Raw genomic sequence first — 25,607 nt, forward strand, 5'->3', positions numbered from 1 at the left:
TATTCACATTGTATCAAACATATTAAATGACATATATTCACATTGTATCAGACATATTAAATTACATATATTCACATTAAATTACACATATGAAATAACACATATGAAATTATATATATTAAGTTACACGTATTCACATTAAATTGGGCACATTAAATTACACGTATGAAATTGCACATACTCATATTGAATTACACACACTAAATTACACATATTAAATTATACATATTCATATTAAATTACACATATGAAATAACACATATTAAGTTACAAATATTCACATTAAATTAGACATATCAAATTACACATATTCATATCAAATTACACATATTAAACTGCACTTTTCCATATTAATTTACACATATCAAGTTACACATAATCACAATAAATTACACATGTTATCGCACATGTAAACAAAACTGATATTTATGTTCTTTATTTGATAACATAAGAGATCATTTTCTGTACACAAACTATTAAAAATTGTTGCACACATAATTTTTGAAAGAACGTGAACATAATTCACACACGATAACTTATGACTCAAGTGAAAGCATTGATACTTAAAAATTAATAAAATATTGAAACGATGTACATACACCATTTTGAAAAGAATAAAATTGTCATTTGATCCACATACATATTTCGGATAGAAAACACATTTAAGCACATTCATAAATTTTTACAAAAAAAGCTTGCATAAAACTCTGTTGACCTTCGTGTCTCCAAAAATAGTACCATACTTAAAGAAAATTCATCTCCATTAATACACGCGTTATGTTCCTCCATGTACGTTATAAAAACGTAATTTTTTGCATAAACAGTCGGTTTGTACGTTTGCTACTTACAAAATAGTGGAACTGTAATAATTTAATGCGAACACCCTGTATATGCGGCGTCGTTGCATATTTGATCACAGGAGTACAGCCAGACACCTGCAGAATGATACGATCTCGCGACGGGGTTGAATGGGACGCATGGCAACCTAAATTATAGCGATGCTTTGACTCTTCCAAATGCGAATTCCACTAACGAGCTTTTAAACGATATCTGCTTTCCTTCTCCTTTCTTCCTCGTTTGCAGGAACAATAAATAGTAGTAAATTCCACGTTCATGAACGCATGTGATCGCGTCGTTATACGCTTTTCAAATTTGGGATTAGGAAGAGGTGCAATTTGGGGTTGGAACATTTAGGAATTTTAGAGATTGGTGGTTTGAGTGTTTGTCAATTTTTGATTGGGGGATTTGGGTGATTCACCCAAGGAGATTGGGGGAAGTGGGAATTGGGAGAGGAGGGAGTTGGAGTATTTTTTTTTTGGAGAATTTGGGAAAGGGGGTGGTGGGAATAGGGGGATGTGGAATTCTGAGATTTTGAAATTGGGGAAAGTGGAAATTGGGGAAGATGAGAATTGAGGGATTTAGAAAAAGGGGATTTTGGAAATAAGGGTAGTTGGAAATTGAGAGATTTGGAAATCGGGGGAGATGGAAATTGGGGGAGATGGAAATTGGGGGAGGTGAAAATTGATAGATTTAGAAAGTGGGGCTTTCTGACATAGGAGAATGTGGAAATAGGGGCAGTTGGGAATTGAGAGATTTGGAAATAGGTGCAATTGGGATTTGGCATATTTCGAAATTGGAAAAATTGGAAATTAAGGTGGTTGGAATCCTGAAATTTGGAAATTGGAAAATTGGAAATTGGAGAAGGTGGAATTCTGATATTGGAAAATTGGAGATGGGAATTGAGGGATTTAGAAATAGGGGTAGTTAGGAATTGAGAAATTTGTAAACTGGTGGAATTGGGATTTGAGATATTTTAAAATTGCACAATTAGAAATTGGGGTGGTTGGAATTTTGAAATTTGGAAATTGGAAATTGGAAATTGGGGAAGGTGGAATTCTGACATTGGAAAATTGGAGAAGATGGGAATTGAGGGATTTAGAAATAGGGGTAGTTAGGAATTGAGAAATTTGTAAATTGGTGGAATTGGGATTTGAGATATTTTAAAATTGCAAAGTTGGAACTTGAGGTGGTTGGATTCCTAAAATTTGGAAATTGGAAAATTGGAAATTAGGGAAGGTGAAATTCTGAGATTGGAAAATTGGAGAAGGTGGAAATTGGGGAAGATGGGAATTGAGGGATTCAGAAATAGGGGTAGTTGGGAATTGAGAGATTTGGAAATTGGTGGAATTGGGATTTGAGGTATTTTAAAATTGCAAAATTGGAACTTGAGGTGGTTGGATTCCTAAAATTTGGAAATTGGAAAATTGGAAATTAGGGAAGGTGAAATTCTGAGATTGGAAAATTGGAGAAGGTGGAAATTGGGGAAGATGGGAATTGAGGGATTCAGAAATAGGGGTAGTTGGGAATTGAGAGATTTGGAAATTGGTGGAATTGGGATTTGAGATATTTTAAAATTGCAAAGTTGGAACTTGAGGTGGTTGGATTCCTAAAATTTGGAAATTGGAAAATTGGAAATAAGGGAAGGTGAAATTCTGAGATTGGAAAATTGGAGAAGGTGGAAATTGGGGAAGATGGGAATTGAGGGATTCAGAAATAGGGGTAGTTAGGAATTGAGAGATTTGGAAATTGGTGGAATTGGGATTTGAGGTATTTTAAAATTGCAAAGTTGGAACTTGAGGTGGTTGGATTCCTAAAATTTGGAAATTGGAAAATTGGACATTGGGGAAGGTGGAAATTGGAAGAGATGGAAATTAGTATATTTGGAAATTTGTGAATTTGTAATTTCAAAATCTACTACTTCCACAATTAAATAATTTAGAAACTTGAGAATTTCGTAACTTGACAACTTCCAAATTTCAAAATTCACCAACTTCCAAATCCAAAAATTCGACAACTTCTAAATCTGCAAATTTCTAAACTCATAGTTTAAAAAATTTCGAGACCTGTGAACGTATTTCAACTTCACCGTTATCATAAATGTTTCAGACCACCCGCACGCACTACTGCAATTTCATTCATTCGATTGTTTCCCCTCTCCACTTAATTGTCACGCAAGTCAAGCAATCAATACACATACAGAAATGTGTCTTCTAGCAACTTCTAAAAATCCCCACACAACTAATTGTAATTAAAATACCTGCATCCAAGAGGTTAATGTTCCAGATTTCCGTATTCCACATTTTCCTTCCTCCATCAATTATTGCATCCCTCCTCCTGGCACGATCCTGTCTTCCATGCACACACGTTTATGCAAGTTTTGCGGTTAATTACCGGTGATGTATTGAGCGGAAACGGCGACGGTATTCGTCGTTGCAAAAAAGTAACATTTATCTTTGGCACGTTTTGATCGGCAACGAAAACGGTTTCGTGACTCCACATTGCGTTTTCTTGTTTAACTTTTTTTCCCCCGATATCAATTTAGCTGTGTGCCGGACGATTGTTTACGCAACGGGAAACTGTGTGTTTTGTTCACAGTTTAGTTGTGTCGAATATAGGTTCTGCTCGATAGAACCAAAAAAGTTTGCAATTTTACACGGGACTTGGATATTTTTCGTCGTGTCAAATTGGTGGTTCGATATTCAAGATGCTAAAAACCGAATATCCTGAAAAAGGGTACTGGAACTTTTTGTTGATTCACAAAACATTTTTCTACAAACAAGTTTTTAATTTAACGAAGTTTCAGCGGTGAAGTTTGCGCGGTTGTTTTTCTCGCAAAGTGATTCCACAGTTTAAAGCGAAAGGAACACTCGATCCGATGTTTTTGAGAGAAAACATGTGCAGAATTAAAATATTTTGAATTTTAGAAGTTTTTAAAAACATTCAAATTTTTTGACTGGTTAAAGACTTTGAGGTTATTTGTGACGAACAAAATTGATTAACAACCTTAATATGTGCGCATTCAACAATGAAAAATAATAAATATGCGCAATAAGGTTCATACAATAAATGATACAAAATAAAATATAGTAACTTTACTGCGCATAATTAATGTACACCGTTAACGACTGCGCATGTTTTTCATTAAAGTGAATTTTCCAATATTACCTCACAAAGTATTAAAACAGCGACATCTATTAAGAACTAAAAATATCTGTTACTCAAACACACACTACTTCAATTATTTCGTGCAATTATTTGAACTCAAACGATTTATAGGTTAGGTATTGACAGCTCAAGTAAACAGACTTATTAAGTATTTATTTTCCAAGTTAAATAAAAGCTTGCATTTAACTGCGTAATAAATTGTATAAACAAAGTGAATAAATAAATCCAGTGACCGATGGAGAGTAATTCTTTGTCCATACGGTCGCAGTCGTAATAAATAAAATTCGGCCTCACTTTTTCGGCGGCACTTCTTCGGGAGTGCAATCAATCACTTCATTTCGTAACTTCACCGATGAAAAATCATCGGCCACACAATAAATCACCGCGAAAATCATAGCCCGTTTTGGACGACGCGTGACCACCATCACTTTTGAATATGTGCCAACGCTGTTGTAACTTACGATATCTTTCGCCCATCCTTATCGACATTTCGGATAGACACGCGAACGACGTGACACAGATTGATCGTTTCAATTTGCGAAAAGTATTTTCGATTCAATGGAATATTCTAAATGACGGAGGTGAAATGTTACCGTCCACTTTACGTATCATTTGACAGTTATCTAACCAATTATTCTTGCAATATTACTTTCGATGGACCGTGAAGCCATTTTCATCTGCATTGTAGAAAACCTTGCCACGTACAAAATTTATTAAATTTCACAGTATTTGCAAGGGTGACTTGTATAGTGAAGTATCGAAGTTTTCAAAGTATTCGAAATTAGTCGATTCAATGGAATATTCTAAATGACGGAGGTGAAATATCGTCCAAACTAACCTATCATTCGACAGGTTATGTTCGAACAGGTTCGAACCAATTATTCTTGCAATGTTACAAAGAAACTTGAAATGTTAGGCAAATGTGATCAACTGATTATAATTACTCTTAAATTTAAAATGTCCTCAAAATCAGGTTTGGCACATTTGAGCTATGAGGTGCGGTGTACGAGGTGCGTCATGTGCGTCGTAGCGTCAGTGACGATTAAACGACGCGAATCATTAGGAATTCCAACAAGTGAATATAAGTGGATATCTAAATGAATTTGACTTCGGATTAGAGTTTATTTTGTTGTGTACTTGATGACTAGAGCTTCGAAGATTTTTTACGTTTTACAAAAGAGTGAGCGTATTTTTGTGACATTGCTGAGGGAAAACGGTTTCTAATTTTCTGTTGGTTTAGCTAAAATTCGGGTGGAGATGGAAAAGATGAAGTAGTTTACAAAGTGACCATAGCAAGTAATAAAACCAAGCAGTACCTCAACATGTATATTAAAAATTTGAAATCTTTTTATTAACATTTAAATTTTATTAACAATTTTTATTAACATTCTGACTCATGTATGAATGAAATAAATCATTTGTGTGTCATTGGGCATATAAAAGTCCAATACAAGTCTACAAACGAGATTTTAAAGAAATGGAAAGGAAATACAGATCGAAAGAAGCTACAATAAACAGTACAAATAAATTCGGGAGGAAAAATTCCACGAGAGTTTCTATCCAATGCGTATCTCAGCAACTCCATTTAAGTAGAAATAAAATCCCATGGGGTGTGAGTTCAGCAGTTCCTGTATAGAAAAGTCTAAATACTGCTGAGGGTTCTGATGACTAATAATAAACCGAAAAATCAGTAAAATGTGGCGACTCCTTGGGTCTCATTAAAAATTCTTAAACTTCTAATCCTCTCGCTGTCATATGCATCCCACAAGGGATATTATTGTAAAATACTTGCCTTATATAACAAAATGATTTGCGTAAGCGATGTCCCATTATAATGTAGCGTTATAGCGAGAGCTTTGACCCGCATTTATGAAATAGTAATAGTGTCACGAACGCAATAATTGAGTGGCAGGGTATTGAAATCCGAGCGAGAGAATTTGGTCCGGGATTTTAAAAGCGATTCGGCCTACTTTTATTATCAAGCGTATGGTTTTTGTTTGACGGCATGAGAAATAGGCTTAGGTCGGCGTAAATGAATTCTATACACAGGGCGAAATAATACGTTTCAGATATTTGTCGTCAGCGGCAGGTACGGTGACGCGCGGTTTAAAATGCTGGAACGGCTGAATTGTGGAGCAGAATCGGATTGAACCCCGAGGAAAACAAGATTGGGTCGTCCAATTAACTGCCTTTCTCAAGCAAGTGTTTAAACTTAAGTAAAAGTGGAGAGAGTTCGCTAAAATACTGAATTTGCACAACTCGATTAACCCCGGCTGGTGAAATCAATGAGCGGTGCAGAAAATGGTAAATGAGCGTAGGGACGGACGGAGGTCTATCAGCTCGGAACCGAGGACTATATAACCAGCCCATTATCAACCTCATTAAAGGTACCTATTCCTTAGTCACCCTCTGCCCCCTCTTCTCAAGTCAGTTAAACTCTCAGCCGCTATCAGGGCTAACTCGTTCCCGATTGCTGAACGGCATGTACGGAAACTCTACACGCCAACTATTTCATAGTCCGTTATTTAAGTTCAATTAATTAACTCGATCCTTTACGATCCTTCTTTCCCCTCTACTTACCGAATACGATTTTTGCTTTTCTCTGTAAAAAGTTCAAAATCGAAGGAAAATTGAAAAAATTCTGGCTTTTAATGAGACCGTTACCTAAGAGAACTTTTATTCCCTTAAAATCTTCTCTAATCCTTCTACAATGAAATATTGCCGGTTCTTTTTAACAAAGAACGCTGATATTTGATTAACATATTTCAAATTATTGTGTAGAGTGTACGTTCGATAAATGACCGCGTGATACATGTCTGCTAGCAACGGTCTTCAGACATGTTAGTCTTCACAGCCCCTAAACCGGGTATTTATCGAGTAAGAGTAATACATAATAATTACAATAGGAAAGCTGATAAGTGTCGAAGAGAACGTCCATGTATCCATGTTGAAATGAACGTCCACATATTGGCTGCTCGATAAATATCCATTTCTCAAAGGATCCTGCCTTCAGAGCCCCTAAATTGGTTATTTATCTAGTAAGAACAGTACATAATAATTGCAATAGGAAAGCTGATAAGTATGGAAGCGAACGTCCATGTATCCATGTTGAAATGAACGTCCACATATTGGCTGCTCGATAAATATCCATTTCTCAAAGAATCCTACCTTAAGAGTCCCTAAATCGGTTATTTATCTAGTAAGAACAGTACATAATAATTACAATAGGAAAGCTGATTACAATAGGAAAGCTGATAAGTGTCGAAGAGAACGTCCATGTATCCATGTTGAAATGAACGTCCACATATTGGCTGCTCGATAAATATCCATTTCTTAAAGGATCCTACCTTCAGAGCCCCTAAATTGGTTATTTATCTAGTAAGAACAGTACATAATAATTTCAACAAAATAGTGAACTAATAAATATTGAAATGAACGTCCACATATTGGCTGCTCGATAAATATCCACTTCTCAAAGGACCCCCTCCAGAGCCCTTAAACCAGGTAATTATGAAACGTGATCAATATAACGACGAATTTTATCAACTAACAGCTCTAATAGTAATCAATTTCATCAACTAATAGTCCGTAATGGAAACAGTAACACCTTCCTCTGTGGAAAAGAAGAGAAACGAAAGTTTCGTTGGTAATCGTCCTCGATGTTTCAGACGTTTAATATCCTGGCTTGATAATACGGAAAGTCAGTGTTCTCCCTTTATTCTGATTGGTCTACACATTTTACTGTACGAGCCAGCACAGCTGGCCGGTGCTGCACTTTCCTCAGGCCGGTGTCTCGTCCTAACGATCGAAATCTCATTTTCTACTGTCACAGATCGCCCCGGTTCGCTTTTACTCCGGTCGAGATTTCCACGTTGGTGAGAATAACGCCTCGTGTCTTGAGATCGTCCTCCGTCGTCTAATTTCCTCCATTTTCAAACAGACCACATAAATTACAGTAGCATTGCAAATAACGGAATTCCGAGGCCCGTTGTTCTCTTATTCGATGCGAAGAGCCGTCTAAGTCCGTTGTTATTCTTACGGGTACGAGAACGTCATCGAAACTTTCTGCGAAGCTTGTGATTAATTCCCGTAATTAATTAGACTGCTCCAGATTCGGGGCTTTAAACTTTCTTGGAATGGCGCTAAACATTACAATGTGAGGATCAATTAAGTTTTCGGTAATTAAGGCGAGCCTTTGCTAGAATACGAATGTATTATATATAGCGCAAACTACAGTTTGCAATGGGAATACTTGCACCTAAAACAGAATATCTTCTTCGAGACCGTTAAGCATCATTAAAGTTTTAAGTAGGATATTTTATGATGATCACTAAATTTGTCTAATTAGGTGAAGATGCTTATCAGACCTTAAACCTGTCTTCTGCTTTTTTGAAGAGAACTATGCATCTAAGTCTGCTCAGGATTGTAGTCCACCTCAAGTGTATGTGGACATCTTTCCAAATAGAACAATTTCTTCGAGATGGTTCAGCATTATCAAGGTTTTAAGTGGGACATTTTATGATGATCACTAAATTTGGCTAACTAGGTGAAGATGCTTATCAGACCTTAAGACTGTCTTCTGTCTTTTGAAGAGGACTATGCATCTAAGTCTGATCAGGATTGTAGCACATCTCAAGTGTATATGGACATCCTTTCGAACAGAGCAATTTCTTCGAGATGGTTCAGCATTATCAAGGTTTTAAGTGGGACATTTTATGATGATGACTATATTTGTCTAACTAGCTGAAGATGATCACAAGACTTAAGTCTGTCTTCTGTTTTTCTGAACAGTGTATGTGGACATCTCTTCAAACAGAATAGCTTTTTTAAGATCATTAAGAGTTATCAAGGTTTTAGGTGGGACGATTATGATGATCACCCAGTTTGTCTATGAAGATGTAGCTTTTCTTGTGACTGTCAGCTGCATTTTATTTTTCCAAATAGATCTATGTTCATGTTTGTGTTTAATCAAGTTTATTGCTTACTCTGACAGTATTTGAACATCTTCCAAAATGGAGTATCCTCCAGATCATTGAGGATTATCAAAATTTTGAGAGGGACATGTGATCATCAAGTTTGGCTAGGTGTAGATGTTCTGAAGATTTTTAGGTGTATTGTTTTCTTAAACGCAACTATATACAGTTCTGCATTTCATGTTTGTTCACTCTGAGATCTGGACATCTCTTGAGAGTAACTTCAAGATCATTAAGGTTCAAAAGGTCACTCAAAAGTCTAACTAGTTGAAAATATTCCTCAAATCTCGATTTTTTCTAGAGACTCTCATTTCGATTCACTAGGTTTGTTATACAGTCCAAACTAAAGATACAACACCATTATTTAAGGTCGTAGTTAGAAATTAATCTTAATTAAACCTATGACTCTGCATAAGCCTCTCTTATGAATGAGATCCGTGCAAATTAAGTCGAGGGTCCGAGAAACAAGCGATCACCTTGATGTCCTTGAGAGCTCCATGACTCGACGTACATATACGCGACTTGTCAGTGACTCACATGCGTTCAAAGGGCTAGAACTGCGTGCTCGTACTTACGACCTAATGGGATCCTTTGTGCGCTACCACACGACTGTCGGCCGCAATACGCGTTCATTCGTGTACAAGCACCAGTGTATTGCTCTCTACTCCCTTCTGAAACGATCACGAAATTAATCGCTATTTGGAGGCGAGAAAAATCAAATCCAAAGCTATGATATAATACAATATTTACAATTTTATTCTAGTTTATGCATGTACCTTTGTAGGCACACATTATTCACAGGTACAAAATTATGTACGTTCTTATAGTAGCTAGGCTATTTGGGTAGTGGACTCTGTGAGGCAAATATTGGTAGTTTCATATTTTTATAGTATTTTACAGAGTAAGGCTAGGTTATGTGGATATTTGATATATGTTCAGTGGGAGATACATATATTCGGCACATGTGAAGCTGAGTATTTAGACATATGACAAATTTTGTCTTTCATAGGAAAAATGTGAAAATTTCTTCGAATAAAGACATTTCCTAAAATGTCCACATGTGGAGGTTAGCTCTGGAAGCTTTTCATAAATTTTGTCCACTAATTTCTTCAACGATCATTTCCTGACTCTTGCGATTTATATTAAACATCAGAAAGTTGAAACTGTGTTATGTGTTTAATACTGTCTTCTACAGGAAAAATGTGATAATTTCTTCAAATAAAGACATTTCCTAAAATATCCATATGTGAAGGTTAGCTCTGGAAGCTTTTCATAAATTTTGTTTAGTAATTTCTTCAACGATCATTTCCTGACTCTTGCGATTTATTTTAGACATCAACAAATTGAAACTGTGTTATGTGTTTAATTTAGTCTTCTACAGGAAAAATGTGAAAATTTCTTCAAATAAAGACATTTCCTAAATGTCCACATGTGAAGGTTAGTTCTGGAAGCTTTTCATAAATTTTGTCCGGTAATTTCTTCAACGATCATTTCCTGACTCTTGCGATTTATATTAAACATCAAAAATTTGAAACTGTGTTATGTGTTTAATACTGTCTTCTACAGGAAAAATGTGAAAATTTTTTCAAATAAAGACATTTTCCCAAAATGTCCACATATGAAGGTTAGCTTTGGAAGCTTTTCATAAATTTTGTCCAGTAATTTCTCCAACAATCATTTCTTAACTCTTGCGATTTATTTTAGTCATCAAAAAATTGAAACTGTGTTATGTTTAAGTGGTTATTTAGAGAAACAACTAAATGCGATTATGGCCTTATCTTAAATAATAAGTATAAAGTCGTTAACTTCGTCCCGTGATAACGCTGTTTTATCAAATGAAACTTGAAACGAAGAGCCCCTTAAGTCCTTGCAGATAATTTGAAAGCTGAGATTAAGTGAGATCAAAACCGAGAAACATTACAGCGGAGTCGGCTCGCGAAGTTTGCAAGAGGTGGGAAAACTAAACAGAGAAGGAACCGGGTTTCTTGATACTCATTCTTCACTGCAAACAATACAACGCGCACAAATATTTGTATTTAATTGCTAATGAAGCACAGAACAGCGCTCCTTCGAGCCGGAGAATTTGACTGAAGTCGATTGTGCATTCCAATGTGTACAGACGGCGGTTTCGTAAAACGTGCCCGCCATCAAAGCATTGAATAATCGATAAAATAACAGAAGGTTCTTAACTGAATAATGAATATGTTTGAATCATAATGAACGTATTTAAATTACCACTGAATTACCATTGAATAGAAGAGTGAGGCTCAGCACTGAAATTCAAAGCCTCTGTATCTCCTTTCGTATGACGTTGTTCTAATTTCTCTTTTCCGTCTACCTTTCATTCATACACGTACAGAAACTCTTCTTTCCTCTTTTTCTTCCCTCTTCGTATCTCATTTTGCGCTTCTTAATTTACCTCGTGTTTTTTATTATCAAACTTTCAAATTTTTAATTACCTCGATAATTAAATACTACTCGATAATTGGGTAATTTTTAATTGGGAATTAAAATGTGGTTAACTGCAGAGTTTTGTGAAAGTTAGAGTTTTGTTTTTAAACTTTCTCGATCGAAAATCGAATGTTACTGTTTTGTCACGTTGAGGATTAAATTGCAACTTTTACAAATTTTTTAATAATTGATAGACTATTGTTCGCATGAACTATTTTATAAAGAGATTACTTCTTACAAGAAAATTTAAAAAAATATTATTTTTGTCAATTTTTGACATTTTTGATTTTTCAAAAATTTTTATATTCTCCACTTTTTTTAAAACATTTATTCTTGTTCACACATAAAAACTGTAAACGCAATTTCTTGATAAAAAGTTTTTAATTTAATTTTTTTACAGTGAAGGAAAAAAATTGAAGTTAAAAAAATTGTTTGCAAGGAAATAAACATTTATTATTAAATAAAAATTCAATTAAACGAAAGTTCTACTTTGCTGCTTTCTGACATTTTCGATTAAGCGAAACAGATTTAATATATTTAACAGAAAGATCGTTTAGTCAGATAATTTTTGAGTAAAAACGAAAGAAGCCAATAAAATTTAATAGAAAAAATCCAATAAATCGCAGCAGCAAAGAGAAACTGGTTCTTTTTTGTAAAAGCTACAGCTTCCAAACGAATTTCCATTGATTGAAATCGTTTCAATCAATTTGAAGCAGTTGACTCTGAAAACTCAAAAGAATAAAACAAACCGTTCTCTTTTTGTTATAGAAGAACGTTTTTTCCACTACGAAATTAATTGGCTAAAGTGATTTATGGAACACTGTATAAATGCACGAATTTATTTTTTAAATAATTTTAGAACAATTGTTTTACTGTAATAATATCTTTTGTAAAATATAAAATACTTTATAACTTTATCAAATTTCTTTTAGTGAAATATTTAAAAGGTTTTAAAACTTAGGATTAATTGTTCTTAAGAATTTTTAACTCACTTATTTTTTTTTCAAAATACTATTTATATAATTAAATTATTTATATATTTATTAAATATTTTATTTGATATTTCAGTAAGTGTTTCATTAATTATTTTACTAAGAATAAAATCATTTCTTTGTTTTCTTTTTTAAATTGAGATATTTTATGTTTTAAATATGCAGTTAGCTCGTAGATATTTGAAATAAAAAATGAAGCAAAATTTACATTTTTTCAGCAAATAAAAATTTGGAGATTTGAAGGTTATTTATTTAAATTTATTTAATTCAGTTACAAAAATAACGTTTAAACATTTAAGAAATCTATAAAAAATATATAAAAGGTACATAAAACAGTTGTTAAATAAAATTGCAAATGTCCACAGAGAAACACGGTGCAATCCATTTTAAAACTCCGAGGTACAAAATGGCGTCCATTAGAGCTATATTTCTCTCACGCTATTTCACTTAAAATCACGCACCTTTAAAAGAATAATAATACACAACTAAAATAATAGATGATAAATGAAAATGATAATAAATAACTATCGACAACAGAATATTAATCATGAACAGTATAATTCATTAATAAGCTCAATAATCTACTTTCGGACCGATTTATAAATTATCGAAACTGTCACCTGTTGCTGCGCGCAAATTCGATACGGCTCTATAAATCAGAGAATTATGTACGGCCATAGGATAGTTTATAGTTTCAGTTGTTTCAAGAATTATCGTTCGCTTCATATACATAGTTGCAATGTTTTCGACGCAAACAATTTTATTAGCATAATCTCGTGAACTCTTTCATATAATCAGTGTTTTCAATGTTTCAAAACATTTCAATGTTTTAGATATTTTTATAAAGAATTGTAATACATGTTTTTTCTGTCGTTTTCAATTTATTTTGAGATTTTAAATTCTTTCGTGATTAATGAAGTTTGCACTCAAACTAAAAAATTGTAATACGAGTCATGTCGATAATTGAGAAGGTAATTAATGAACCTACAATGCAAAGAAGACTAAAAAATCAGATAAAGGTAATAAATAAAATGTAAATGAGATATGCCAATTGAAAATAAGAGGCGATATAAAAATGAAAGGTAATGATTGAATATGATAAACGAAATAAAAATGAAATATAATAATTAAGTGTAATAAATGACGTACAAAAAAAGATAGTAATTCGGACTAATAAAAATAAGAGGCAATCAAAAGTAATAAATCATAAAAAATTGAAAGATAATAATTAAATAAATGAAATAAAAATTAAAGACAATAATTAAGAATGTTAAATGAAAATAAAAATAAAAGGCAATAATTAAAAATGATGAATGAAATAATAATAAAAGACAATAATTATTAATATTAAAACTAAAAAGTAACCATAACTAATAAATAAAAAAAAAGTGAAAGATAAGAATTAAGAATGTTAAATTAAAATAAAAGTAAAAAGTATTAATTAAAAATAATGAACGAAATAATAATAAAAGACAATAATTATTAATAAGAAAAATAAAAAATAATTAAAACTACTAAATAAAAAAAAAATGAAAGATAATAATCATAAATGAAATAAAAATGAAAGACAATAATTAAGACTGTTAAATGAAAATAGAAACAAAAGGTTATGATTAAAAATGATGAATGAAGTAAAAAAGAAAAATAATAATTAAAAATAATCAAATGAAAGTGAAAGATAATAATTTGAAATAGCAGAGGAAGTAAAAGTAAATGACAATAATTGAAAATAACAAATGAAATAAAAATAAAAAAATAATAATCACAAATAATAAATAATAATAATAATAATGTATTAAAACGTATAAAAAAGAATAACTAACAATAAATAAAACTGAAGACCATCACTAACAATAAATAGAAATGAAGACCTTAATGTAGCACCATCAAACATACCCCCATGTCAAAATAAATTACTAACTAAAATTACCAACTGAATTACCAACCGAAATTACCAACTTAACATTTCACAACAGTAAGGATAAAAAATATGAAAAATAATAAAAAGAGAAACATAAAACAGCAAAGAAATAGCCAAGTTGCCAGCAAATAATAGTGGCTAATATCAGGATCGCATGTGCATCTACTATGCACAACAATTATTAACGAAATATTGCTGTACGGTTAATCACAAAGCAGGTAATACACCCTATATCACCGCAGAATGTTGAATGATGTAACCCACGGTGACACATACATCCCTATACCGTATGATATATTGACGGACGTTGGTGGTTTCGTTACATGACAATGTACAACGTGCCTTGAACGAAAAGCAAGGATGACTGATAGCTCATCATACCATTGTACTGTCTTGTAGTAAAACGCAACAGTTTGAGCAGAACCGTGTTGTATGATTAATAGAACTGTACCCGGGGCAGCTGGTCAGTGATAGCATTAGCTAATAATAAGCAACAAGTTTACAAAAGTTTGACTGCAATTGAGTTACTGCGTTGAATTTTTTAGTTGCGTCGGTTTTATGGATTTGTGGTAGGGAAATTGGGGTGGGTTGTTAAGATTCTGGGGTGGTTTGGACAGTTTTGGTGAGGTGTTTTAAGGGGCGTGGAAATTGAAGAATTTGAGGATTTGGGAATTTTGGGATTTGGGGACTTGGGGACTTGGGAGTTTGAAAGTTTGAGGATTTGGGGCTTTGGGGATTTGAGGAATTTTGGGAATTTTGGGATTTGGGATTTGGGGATTTGGGGATTTGGGGATTTGGGGATTTGGGGATTTGGGGATTTTGAGAATTTTGGGATTTGGGGACTTGAGGACTTGGGAGTTCGAGAATTTGAAGATTTAGGGAATTTGAGAATTTTGGGATTTGGGAGATTTGGACTTTGAGAGATTTGGGATTTGGGAGATTTGGGGTTTGAGAGATTTGGGATTTGGGAGATTCGGGATTTGGGAGATTTGGGGTTTGAGAGATTTGGGATTTGGGAGATTTGGGATTTGGGATTTGGGAGATTTGGGATTTCGATATTTGAGGACTTAGAACTTTAAGGAACTGAAGAATTAGTGATTTGGGAATTTGGAGATTTAAGAATTTAGGGATAAGTTTATACAGAGATTTGGAGATTTGAGGTTTCAGAAATTTAAAACCTTTGTGATTCAGAGATTTGCAAATTAAAAAACTTGAGAACTTGAGAATTTGGGGAATTCTACAAATTAACAAATCTATCAAACTTAAAAATGTACAAATTTAAAAAATAAGAGAAGCATAAAAAGTTGAATATCTCAAATATAAATATTTGATTTAATGAAATACTTTATCCCAAAAAAAGATGAAAGAAAATGTACATTTAATTTTCACTAATAAAAATCATTTCGCGAGGTAATAACGCAATTCAGTCATAATCGTCGCTATTTAAAAATGAACCAAACAGAAGAAAGATACCATTGTATGTGTGAAAAGTGCAGGTTGTTCGATAAAATAACCTCGGTGTCTGCACGCACCCAAGACGCTTCACGTGATGGCATCAGGCTTTCATTTTGTTGGAGATCGCGTGTCACAAATTATCGGTATTGAAGTTTCCTGCTGACTCGTCAAATCGATTTTCTTTCGACAAACGAATTTTTCTATCTGGAAAATATGTGTTCATCATTTAATATTACTTGCAGAAAATCTAAAAATTCTCAAATTCCTAACTTCTTAAATTTGTAAATCTCTAAACGTTTAAATCTCTAAATCGTTAAATCAGCAAATTTCCATATCACCGCATCCCCAAATGCTCAAACTCTCAAGTTACTAAGTCCCCAAATCCCCAAATCCCAAATTCCTCAATTCCCAAATCTCACAAATCCAAAATTTCTCAAATCCCAAATCTCCCAAATCCCAAATTTCTCAAATCCCAAATCTCATAAATCCCAAATTTCCCGAATTCCAAATCTCACAATTCCCAAATTTCCCAAATCCTAAATTTCCCAAATCCCAAATTTCCCAAATCCCAAATTTCCCAAATCCCAAATTTCCCAAATCCCAAATTTCCCAAATCCCAAATTTCCCAAATCCTAAATTTCCCAAATCCCAAATATCACAAATCCCAAATTCCCAAATTTCGACTATTCCAATCCCCGATTCCCAACTTTCTCAAATCCCCTAAATCCCCCAAATATCCAACCCCCAACTTCCTAAATCCCCAAAATCGCAAATTCCAAAATTTCCAAATCCCAAATTCTAAATCCTCAAAATTATAACTCCCTCTATACAGACATTTCAACCTGTTCCTTTATTCGCATCTAAACGAAATCACCATAAAACGAAAATTAAACGTCCTTTTCACCAAAAGACCCTCGCCACATCGCTGTTACAGATTTCTAAAACAGAATACGTCGAGACGTAAGACACTTGACAGGAATAACTTTGGCTGAAAATCAAAGGTGAAGAACGGCGTGAAATTTCAGCTTGAAACACGATTTAGGAACAGCATGTCTTCCATATCCGCTATGAGAGAGGTAAGATAGTTGGCGGGAACAGGTGGGTTGAGGTAGCTCGTTCGAGGGAAAATCATTCTTACGCTTCGCTTTTTCTCAACGAGATTCATCCTTTTCGGATAGTTTGCCGCTTCTTCCACACCGGCTCGTTAATATTTATATTCTGCATCATCTACCGATCCGCGTTTAACCTTACAATATGAAGTTTTCAGTAATCTGCTCGTACCGAAACTGACTTATAACCATCTCAGTTTCGTTAAAAATCGACGATTCGGTTAAATATTAACGTACTGGGCAGAGTTTTAAGTATTCATTCTGGACTCAATACTGTTTCCTCGGTATAATATTAGCTGTGTAAAACTTGCTGCAAATATCTTTGCAAATGTGTTCACTATTAGTTTACTGCAGAGAAGATGTTTTAAGGAGTGTGGAAATTGAAGAATTTGGGGATTTGGGAATTTTGGGAATTTTGGGAATTTTGGGAATTTTGGGAATTTTGGGAATTTTGGGATTTGAGGACTTGGGGAGTTGGGAGATTTGGGATTTGGGAGATTTGGGATTTGGGGAATTTTGGGAATTTTGGGAATTTTGGGATTTGGGAGATTTGGGATTTGGGAGATTTGGGATTTGGGAGATTTGGGATTTGGGAGATTTGGGATTTGGGAGATTTGGGATTTGGGAGATTTGGGATTTGGGAGATTTGGGATTTGGGAGATTTGGGATTTGGGAGATTTGGGATTTGGGAGATTTGGGATTTGGGAGATTTGGGATTTGGGAGATTTGAGATTTGGGAATTTTGGGATTTCGAGATTTTGGGACTTGGAACTTTGAGGAACAGGAGATTTAGTGTTTTGGGAATTTGGAGATTGGAGGATTTAGGGATTTGGGAATTTGGAGATTTGAGGATTTAGGGATTTGGGGATTTGGGAATTTTGGGATTTGAGGACTTGGGGACTTGGGAGATTTGGGATTTGGGAATTTTGGGATTTCGAGATTTTGGGACTTAGAACTTTGAGGAACTGGAGATCTAGTGTTTTGGGAATTTGGAGATTTGTGGATTTAGGGATTTGGGAATTTGGGAATTTGAGAATTTGTAAATTTGGGAATTTAGGGATATGTTCATATAGAGATTTGGAGACTTGAGGTTTCAGAAATTAAAAAATTTTGTGATTTAGAAATTTGCACATTTAAGAAGTTGAGATTTTAAGAATTTAGGGGACTCTATAAATTAAGACTTATACAACCATCTCAGTTTCGTTAAAAATCGACGATTCGGTTAAATATTAACGTCCGGGCAGAGTTTTAATTATTCATTCTGGATTCAATACTGTTTCTCCGGTATAATATTAGCTGTGTAAAGCTTGCTGCAAATATCTTTGCAAATATGTTCACTATTGGTTTGCTGCAGAGAAGATAACCTCACTTTCTTTCAATAAAAAAATTATATTCTCTTTCTTTTTGTAATATTATTTACTTTATGAGCAAATTATGAAAGTACTTGTGAATTAGGAATAAATTCAGAATTCAGAATAATTCAATAACTATTCAGCTTGTATTGTGAATAAAATTTAAGACAAGTAATTTAGAAATAAATGTTTGAAAGTGACTCAAGAAATTCATTCTTGAAATCGGGTTTTAAATTAGTAAAATCATTTTTTCAGAGCTGTTACAAAAATGTTAACTCTGAAAAATTGCTGGGAACATTACTGCAATGGAGTCATTCATTTTCTTGAATCGGACTTGCACTTTGAAATATGAACAGAGAGTATTATGTACTGTGTGCTGATGTTCATCTTTTTTGAAATGTACATAAAAATACATTCTTAGTTGACTTTTGACTTAGGAATACTTTGTGTTTTTCTAAAATCGATTTTACAAAAATGGCTGATTAAACTTGTGAAAATTTACTTGTTTGAAAATTTACAATTTGAAGTAGAATAATAAATAACAAATTTCGTAAAGGACTTAAGTTATGACAGTAGAGGTTATTGTTTTTAGGACCATTTTGTATTTGTCTAAAATCGATTTTACAAAACTTGCCGATTAAAATATTTATTTAAAAATTTACAGTTTGAAGTAACAGCTTTCGTAAAGTACTTAGGTCATGATAGCCTCACGTTTTAAATATAAACGTTCATTTTTTTATCGAAAACCCATTAGCCTTCTCAACAGCTTTCAATATTTTCGATGAAGTTTAACAGCTATGGAGAGCGATCAAGTTTGCAAGGCATTTTCTCGAGACAATGGTGGCCCAAAAAATTAATCGATATTCGTGAAATATTTAACGAACTACGCAATAAACCGCTATATATGGGATGCGCTCACGACGTGTATATACAATATTAATTGGGAATGAACGTTAGACAGTAAGCTTTTTTGGAAAAAAATTTCGAAAGCCACATATTTGGTCGTTCTAGATTCTTGATCAGTGTTTTTCAACTTGGATGACTCTTTTAGGATACTTATCTGATCTACAACCTTTCACTTAATGACAAGTATAAAATAATTAGATATTTTTTCTGTTAAAAATAGTTTGAAAATTTTACATACACAACAATTAATAAGAATGTAAAAACTTGCAGTGAAAAGAATTTGAGGGATTTATACATCTGCTTTTGTTTAATATTATTTACTTCAGAAAATAGAGTTATGTCATTAATAGAATGTGACGATATAAATTGTTCATTAAAATATCTTTAAAATTGAAAATAGATGAGATTTTTATGAAAAGTTGAGAACCACTGTGAATAGTATACGTATTGGTTCGTATGAAAGATTTTTCACAATATTCTCTAAATCTGGATCCGTGAAAATTTCACTGATTTACTTTGGTCTCTAGAGACTTTTGCTGTTAAATTAATAAATTCCCTATATCGAAGACACATAGCATCACAGAGTGATTTTCAAAATTTTATTCTCTATAGATCTTCATCCTCATGACACTTATTCTAATCTTCAGTGATTTTGAGAAATATAAATTAGTATTTTTTTTTTGTTCTGAAGAGAGACACATGTTAATTGTGTCAATTACATTAGTTGCGTTAAGGAGTGACATAATGGCTATTAATTTGATCAATATATTTTAACAAAAATTGTCACCTTTTTGTAACTGTTTGTCACAAGTAAAAAGTCGTAGCACTTTGTTGAAATTTTAATTAAAATTTTTTAATGTATATTTAAAGAAAAATATGTATATATGTATATATGAATATGCATATTGAATATATACATATGTAATAAATGCAATATATGTAATATTTGTAATAATAAATATATATAATTAAAAGTAGATCTACATTTTTTAATATAAACTTAACTATTCTTTCTTAAATACATTTATTCCTTGCAATAAATAAATATCACTAAAGAATCAGAGAAATACACCAGCGCCACCATGTGGAAACAAACTGAAACCGATTGTGGAAACAAATAGAAACTATAGCTGCACAAACAACTGACATGTGTCTTACACAACTTAACCTTCTGAAGCTCCGGATATACTGCTTTTACGCTAATGTCTTGCAGAAAAGAAATGGCACAATAAAGCAATAAAAATTCTGTTTCCTATTTCCAAGATCGCTGCGTTAAGTCTTTTCTCAGTAATTTGAGAATTCGATAACGTAGAAATATAGAAATTTTGTTATATGAAAATTGAATGTTTTAATTTGTACATTTAACAATTATTTAATAATCTTAAAACTGTCACAAGCTTTGAATTTGAAGATTTGAAATTTCCGGAATTATTTGCATACTTTCCAATACCGAAAACATCGAAATTGCAAGACGATAATTACATTTGCAAAATTATTTAATAAACTTAAAAATATACGAACTCTGAAGAGGATTTGAAATTTCCGGAATTATTTGCATACTTTCCAATACCGAAAATATCGAAATTGCATGAAAATAATTATATTTACAAAATGGATTAATAAACTTAAAAATGTATGAACTTTGAAGAGGATTTGAAATTTCCGGAATTATTTGAATACTTTCCAATACTGAAAACATCGAAATTGCAAGACAATAATTACATTTACAAAATTATTTAATAAACTTAAAAATGTACGAACTTTAAACAGGATGAAATTTCCGGAATTGTTTTAATATTTTTCGAATAACCAAAATATCGAAGCTGTATGATAATAATTACATTTACAAAATTACTTAACAAACTTTGAATTTAATAAAATTTAATAAACTTTGCAAATGTGAATTAGCAGATTTTGAATTTCCGGAATTATTTAAATATTTTCCAATATCTAAAATATAAAAATTACAAGATAAGAACTATTAAGCAATGCTTCGAGCAAGTATTAAGCAATTACGCTGCTACAGTTTTACAGCCCTAAAAAAAGTAGCGTTAGCTAATTCGATAGGATAATATTCTTTCCACGGGGACCGTCAGCATGAGTCCGCTGTTGGTATTAATAGAATTCTTAATTAAAATGCATCATAATTATCCCGGGCAAAGAAAAGCACACGTCAGGGGGATGATCACACGTGTAAACAAGAAAATGTCCTGTGTGTAAGCGCAGAAATGTTGGGAATAGAATTGAACCAACCACGGGAAATGCTGCAAAAGGGAAGATTGGGAAAGGACTTTATAGACAGGGAGTTTATTATCCTGAATCTGATTACGACAGTCGTAGGGGATTTAATCTCGCAGCGATTCTGAACGTTCCAGGTGCGTTACTGAAATTTCAATGGGATACCATTGACATTTTCTAGTTATTTCATCGATTCACAGTATTCTGACGATTTTCGTAAATGGACGTCAAGTTTAAATTTTTAGACAGATCAGAAAAGGAACCACATTTCTAATCAAGTTCCAGTTTCTGCTTACTCTGATGTAGCAATATAGGGTTTTTATGGGGACACAGGGATTTTTGGAGTTTTTATGGGCAAATTTAGAAATATCAAGTTTAGGGAAATACAGGAATTTAGGGATCTAGTGTTATGATAGCACAGGACTTTGAGAATTTAAGTATCTCGGGATCTTGGACATTCAGGATTTAGAGATATCTAGGGATTTGAAAACTTAGGAAGAAACTGGAAATTTGACAACGTAGGAATTTGGAAGTCTGATAATTTGGGGGTGTAGAAATTTAGGGACATAGGAATTTGAAAATGTAGAGATTTGGGACATTTCAGATCTGGGAAAATTTGGGATCTGAGAAATTTGGAATATGAGAAATTTGGGATTTGGGAAATTTAGGATCCAGGAAATTTAGGATCTGGGAAATTTAGGATGTCGACAATTTGGAAAATTTGGGAATTAGGAAATTTGGGATTAGGGACTTGGGAAATTTGGGATCTGAGAAACTTGGGATTTGGGAAACTTGAGATTTGGGAAATTTGGCATTTGGGAAATTTGGCATTTGGGAAATTTGGGATTTGGAAAATTTGGGATTTGGGGAATTTGGGATTTGGAAAATTTGAGATTTGGGAAATTTGGGATTTCGAGAATTTGCGAAATTTTGGAATTAGGAAATTTGGGATTTGGGAAATTTGGGATTTCGAGAATTTGCGAAATTTTGGAATTAGGAAATTTGGGATTTGGGAAATTTGGGATTTCGAGAATTTGGGAAATTTTGGAATTAGGAAATTTGGGATTTGGGAAATTTTGGATTTGGGAAATTTGGGATTAGGGACTTGGGAAATTTGGGATCTGAGAAACTTGGGATTTGGGAAATTTGGCATTTGGGGAATTTGGGATTTGGAAAATTTGGGATTTGGGAAATTTAGGATTTCGAGAATCTGGGAAATTTGGGAAATTTGGGAATTAGGAAATTTGGGATTTGGGAAATTTTGGATTTGGAAAATTTAGGATTTGGGAAATTTGCGATTTGGGAATTTTGGGATTTGGGAAATTTTGGATTTGGGATATGTGGAATTTGGAAAGTTTGGGATTTGGGAAATGTGGGATTTGGAAAATTTGGGAATTGGATTATTTGTGATTTGAGAAATTTAGGATCTGGAAAAATATGGGAAATTTGTGAAATGGGGAATTTGGGAAATGGGAAATTTGGGAAATGGGAAATTTGGGAAAATGGGAAATTTGGGAATTTGGGATCTCAGAAACTTGGGAATTGGGAAACTTAAGAATGAACAAATTTAAGAATTGGGAAATTGAAATTTGGAAAATTTGTGATGGGGCTATTTGAGATTTAGGAAATTTGGGCTGTACTAAATTTGAATCTTGAGAATCTAGTGAATTGAGAATTTAGGTCTTTAGAGTCCATGGAATATAAGAATATCAGAATGTTGAAAGTTACATTAAAACTTGTCCCACACCGATTTCCTCATACAAATGTGACCAACAACCCACTCGACAATTAACATCCATTCATTCGACCAGCAAATCGCGATTCAGTTAATTCCCAGATATTCTATAAGTATATCTCCAGAAAGAAATAGCGCGGTACAAATCTACACTACTTTCCGATGTAATGAGATCGGGATAAGCCGTAGCTGGGATTGATCCATCACGATTTCAACCTTAATTGTTCGCGAAATGAATTAACGGTTCGCATGCGATGCACTTTAACTTATTCGCTGTCAGCGTTCACCTATCTCGCCGCTACAGTAGGTGTAAAATATGTTGCTTCAGCATGAACGATACAACTTCTCATCAATGCAGTGGTAGCGCGCCCTGCCTCGCCTAGCCCGGGCACCGCCCGCCCGCACGCGCAATTTACTAATGAATATCGAAGCCTGTTGTTCACCGGCAAATCCGGTTTGGCGTTAGGAAACTTACGAAGCATAAGACCGAAACGCTAATATTCCACGAGAAAAGTTTCCGTCGCTGCTGCGCCGCAGCTTCCTATCCCCCCGCCCTGTTATTCCCTCGGGCAAAATGCTAAAACAAGGTTATCAAATAGTTCCGATAATCGTTCCGTTCCGTTGATCGAATTCAATGAAATTCTGTGCCCAATGCCGATTATACAGCAATTATTACTAATTTGCATCGACGAATCGGTACTTGTCGAATATTATAGAAAATGGTGTTACATGGAGCTATTGATTTTGTCTTATCTCGGATGAATTTACTGGTTTCGAAGATGTCATTCAGTCATTTCATAGAGGTTAAGTTGTGGTTACTTTGGGAAGATGGTTAGTTATTTTGGGATTATTGTTAGTTTATGTTACGCTGGGACTAGTAGATGTGGTTACTTTGGGACTGTTGTTAGGTTATGTTACTTTGGGACTATTGTTAGGTTATGTCACTTTGGGACTATTACATGTGGTTATTTTGGAACTATTGTTAGGTTATGTTACTTGAGGATTATTACATGTGGTTACTTTGGGACTATTGCTAGGTTATGTCACTTTGGGACTAGTAGATGTGGTTACTTTGGGACTGTTGTTAGCTTATGTTACTTTGGGAGTATTAGATGTAGTTACTTTGGGACTATTGTTAGGTTGTGTTACTTTGAGACTAGGAGATGTGGTTACTTTGGGACTATTGTTAGATTAGACTACTTTAAGGCTACTGGATGTAGTTACTTTGGGACTACTATTAGGTTATGTTACTTTGGGACTAGAAGATGTGGTTACTTTGGGACTATTGTTAGATTAGACTACTTTAGGGCTATTGGATGTAGTTACTTTGGGACTATTATTAGGTTATGTCACTTTGGGACTATTGTTAGGTTAGGTTACTTTGGGGCTATTAGATGTAGTTACTTTGGGACTATTGTTAGGTTATGTTACAATGGCCGATACTGATCGATTCACTAATGAATTTGAGGACATAGAACTTGTACATCTTCAGTTTTTTTAATGAACTAGTTAGACAGGTTCTTCATCAAATACCTACAATGAGTCAACGAGTGATAAATATTAGCTACACATGTTCTCCACGAAACATGTAACAATTTACCGTTTTCGAACATGTGGTATTAAGTCATTTCATGGAGTTTACGTTGTAGTTACTTTAAGAAGATGGACTATTAGGTTATGTTACAGTGGCCGATACTGATCGGTTCTTTAATGAATTTGAGGACATAGAACTTGTACATCTTCAGTTTTTTAAACGAACTAGTTAGACAGGTTCTCCGTCAAATATGTACAATGATTCAACGTGATAAATATTGGCTACACGTGTTCTTCATGGAACGTGTAATAATGAACATCAATATGGATTTGTAAAAACGATAATCAATAGCAATTTCCATATACTTATCACCTCTAGGAAACTGTTGATACACACAAAATTTCCTAACAAAAAATCGTTTTCTAAAAGTATCCCCAAAATGAAAATATTTGAAAGATTGTTACGAAGGTATGTAACGTTCAGGAGGATAACTCGTTTAGTTGCGTCGTCAAATCTGACGTGTATTGTAATACCAATTGAATCAATCATCCGCTAACAATGCGATGTGAGCTTTTAAATAACCTGGACAGTCGGTGATCCATTACCAGTTATGGACGGCTATAAGCATTAACGTTTCGCTGCAAATTGACGTTTTTGCCGCTACCCCGTTCAATCTCATCGATCTGAACATTGTGAACACGCTGATCGATGAGTCATCTATCACGGCCAGGTTGCCTGTATTGCTCACCGTGTCCGCTCGAGGATAGAGAAAACGTTCTCCTGCAGAGATAGGTGCTGGCGAAAGACCACGATAACGCTTATCTGTTTCCTGAATTTATTGCCAGCGCAGTGAAAACGCACCCGTCGTCCGCTCTTCCCTGCCCATTCCGATGTTAATTAGCTCAGCCCACGTCCGAATGTATTCTTAGGACCTTA

General features: G+C 33.8%; 2 protein-coding genes across 4 annotated transcripts in view; one reads left to right on the forward strand and one right to left on the reverse strand.

Annotated features, from left to right (window-relative positions):
* Positions 1-25,607, forward strand: part of LOC100880608 (neurotrimin) — a 185,131-nt gene that overhangs the window by 18,545 nt on the left and 140,979 nt on the right. The window lies entirely within an intron of this gene.
* On the reverse strand, positions 23,868-25,362 carry LOC143265789 (uncharacterized). The gene is given in 4 exon segments (XM_076539781.1): positions 23,868-24,035; positions 24,097-24,113; positions 24,389-24,446; positions 25,277-25,362. Coding segments are annotated over 4 exon segments (255 nt in total). The 3' UTR covers positions 23,868-23,941.

This window comes from Megachile rotundata, chromosome 14, assembly GCF_050947335.1.
Source record: "Megachile rotundata isolate GNS110a chromosome 14, iyMegRotu1, whole genome shotgun sequence".
Taxonomy (NCBI): Eukaryota; Metazoa; Arthropoda; class Insecta; order Hymenoptera; family Megachilidae; genus Megachile; species Megachile rotundata.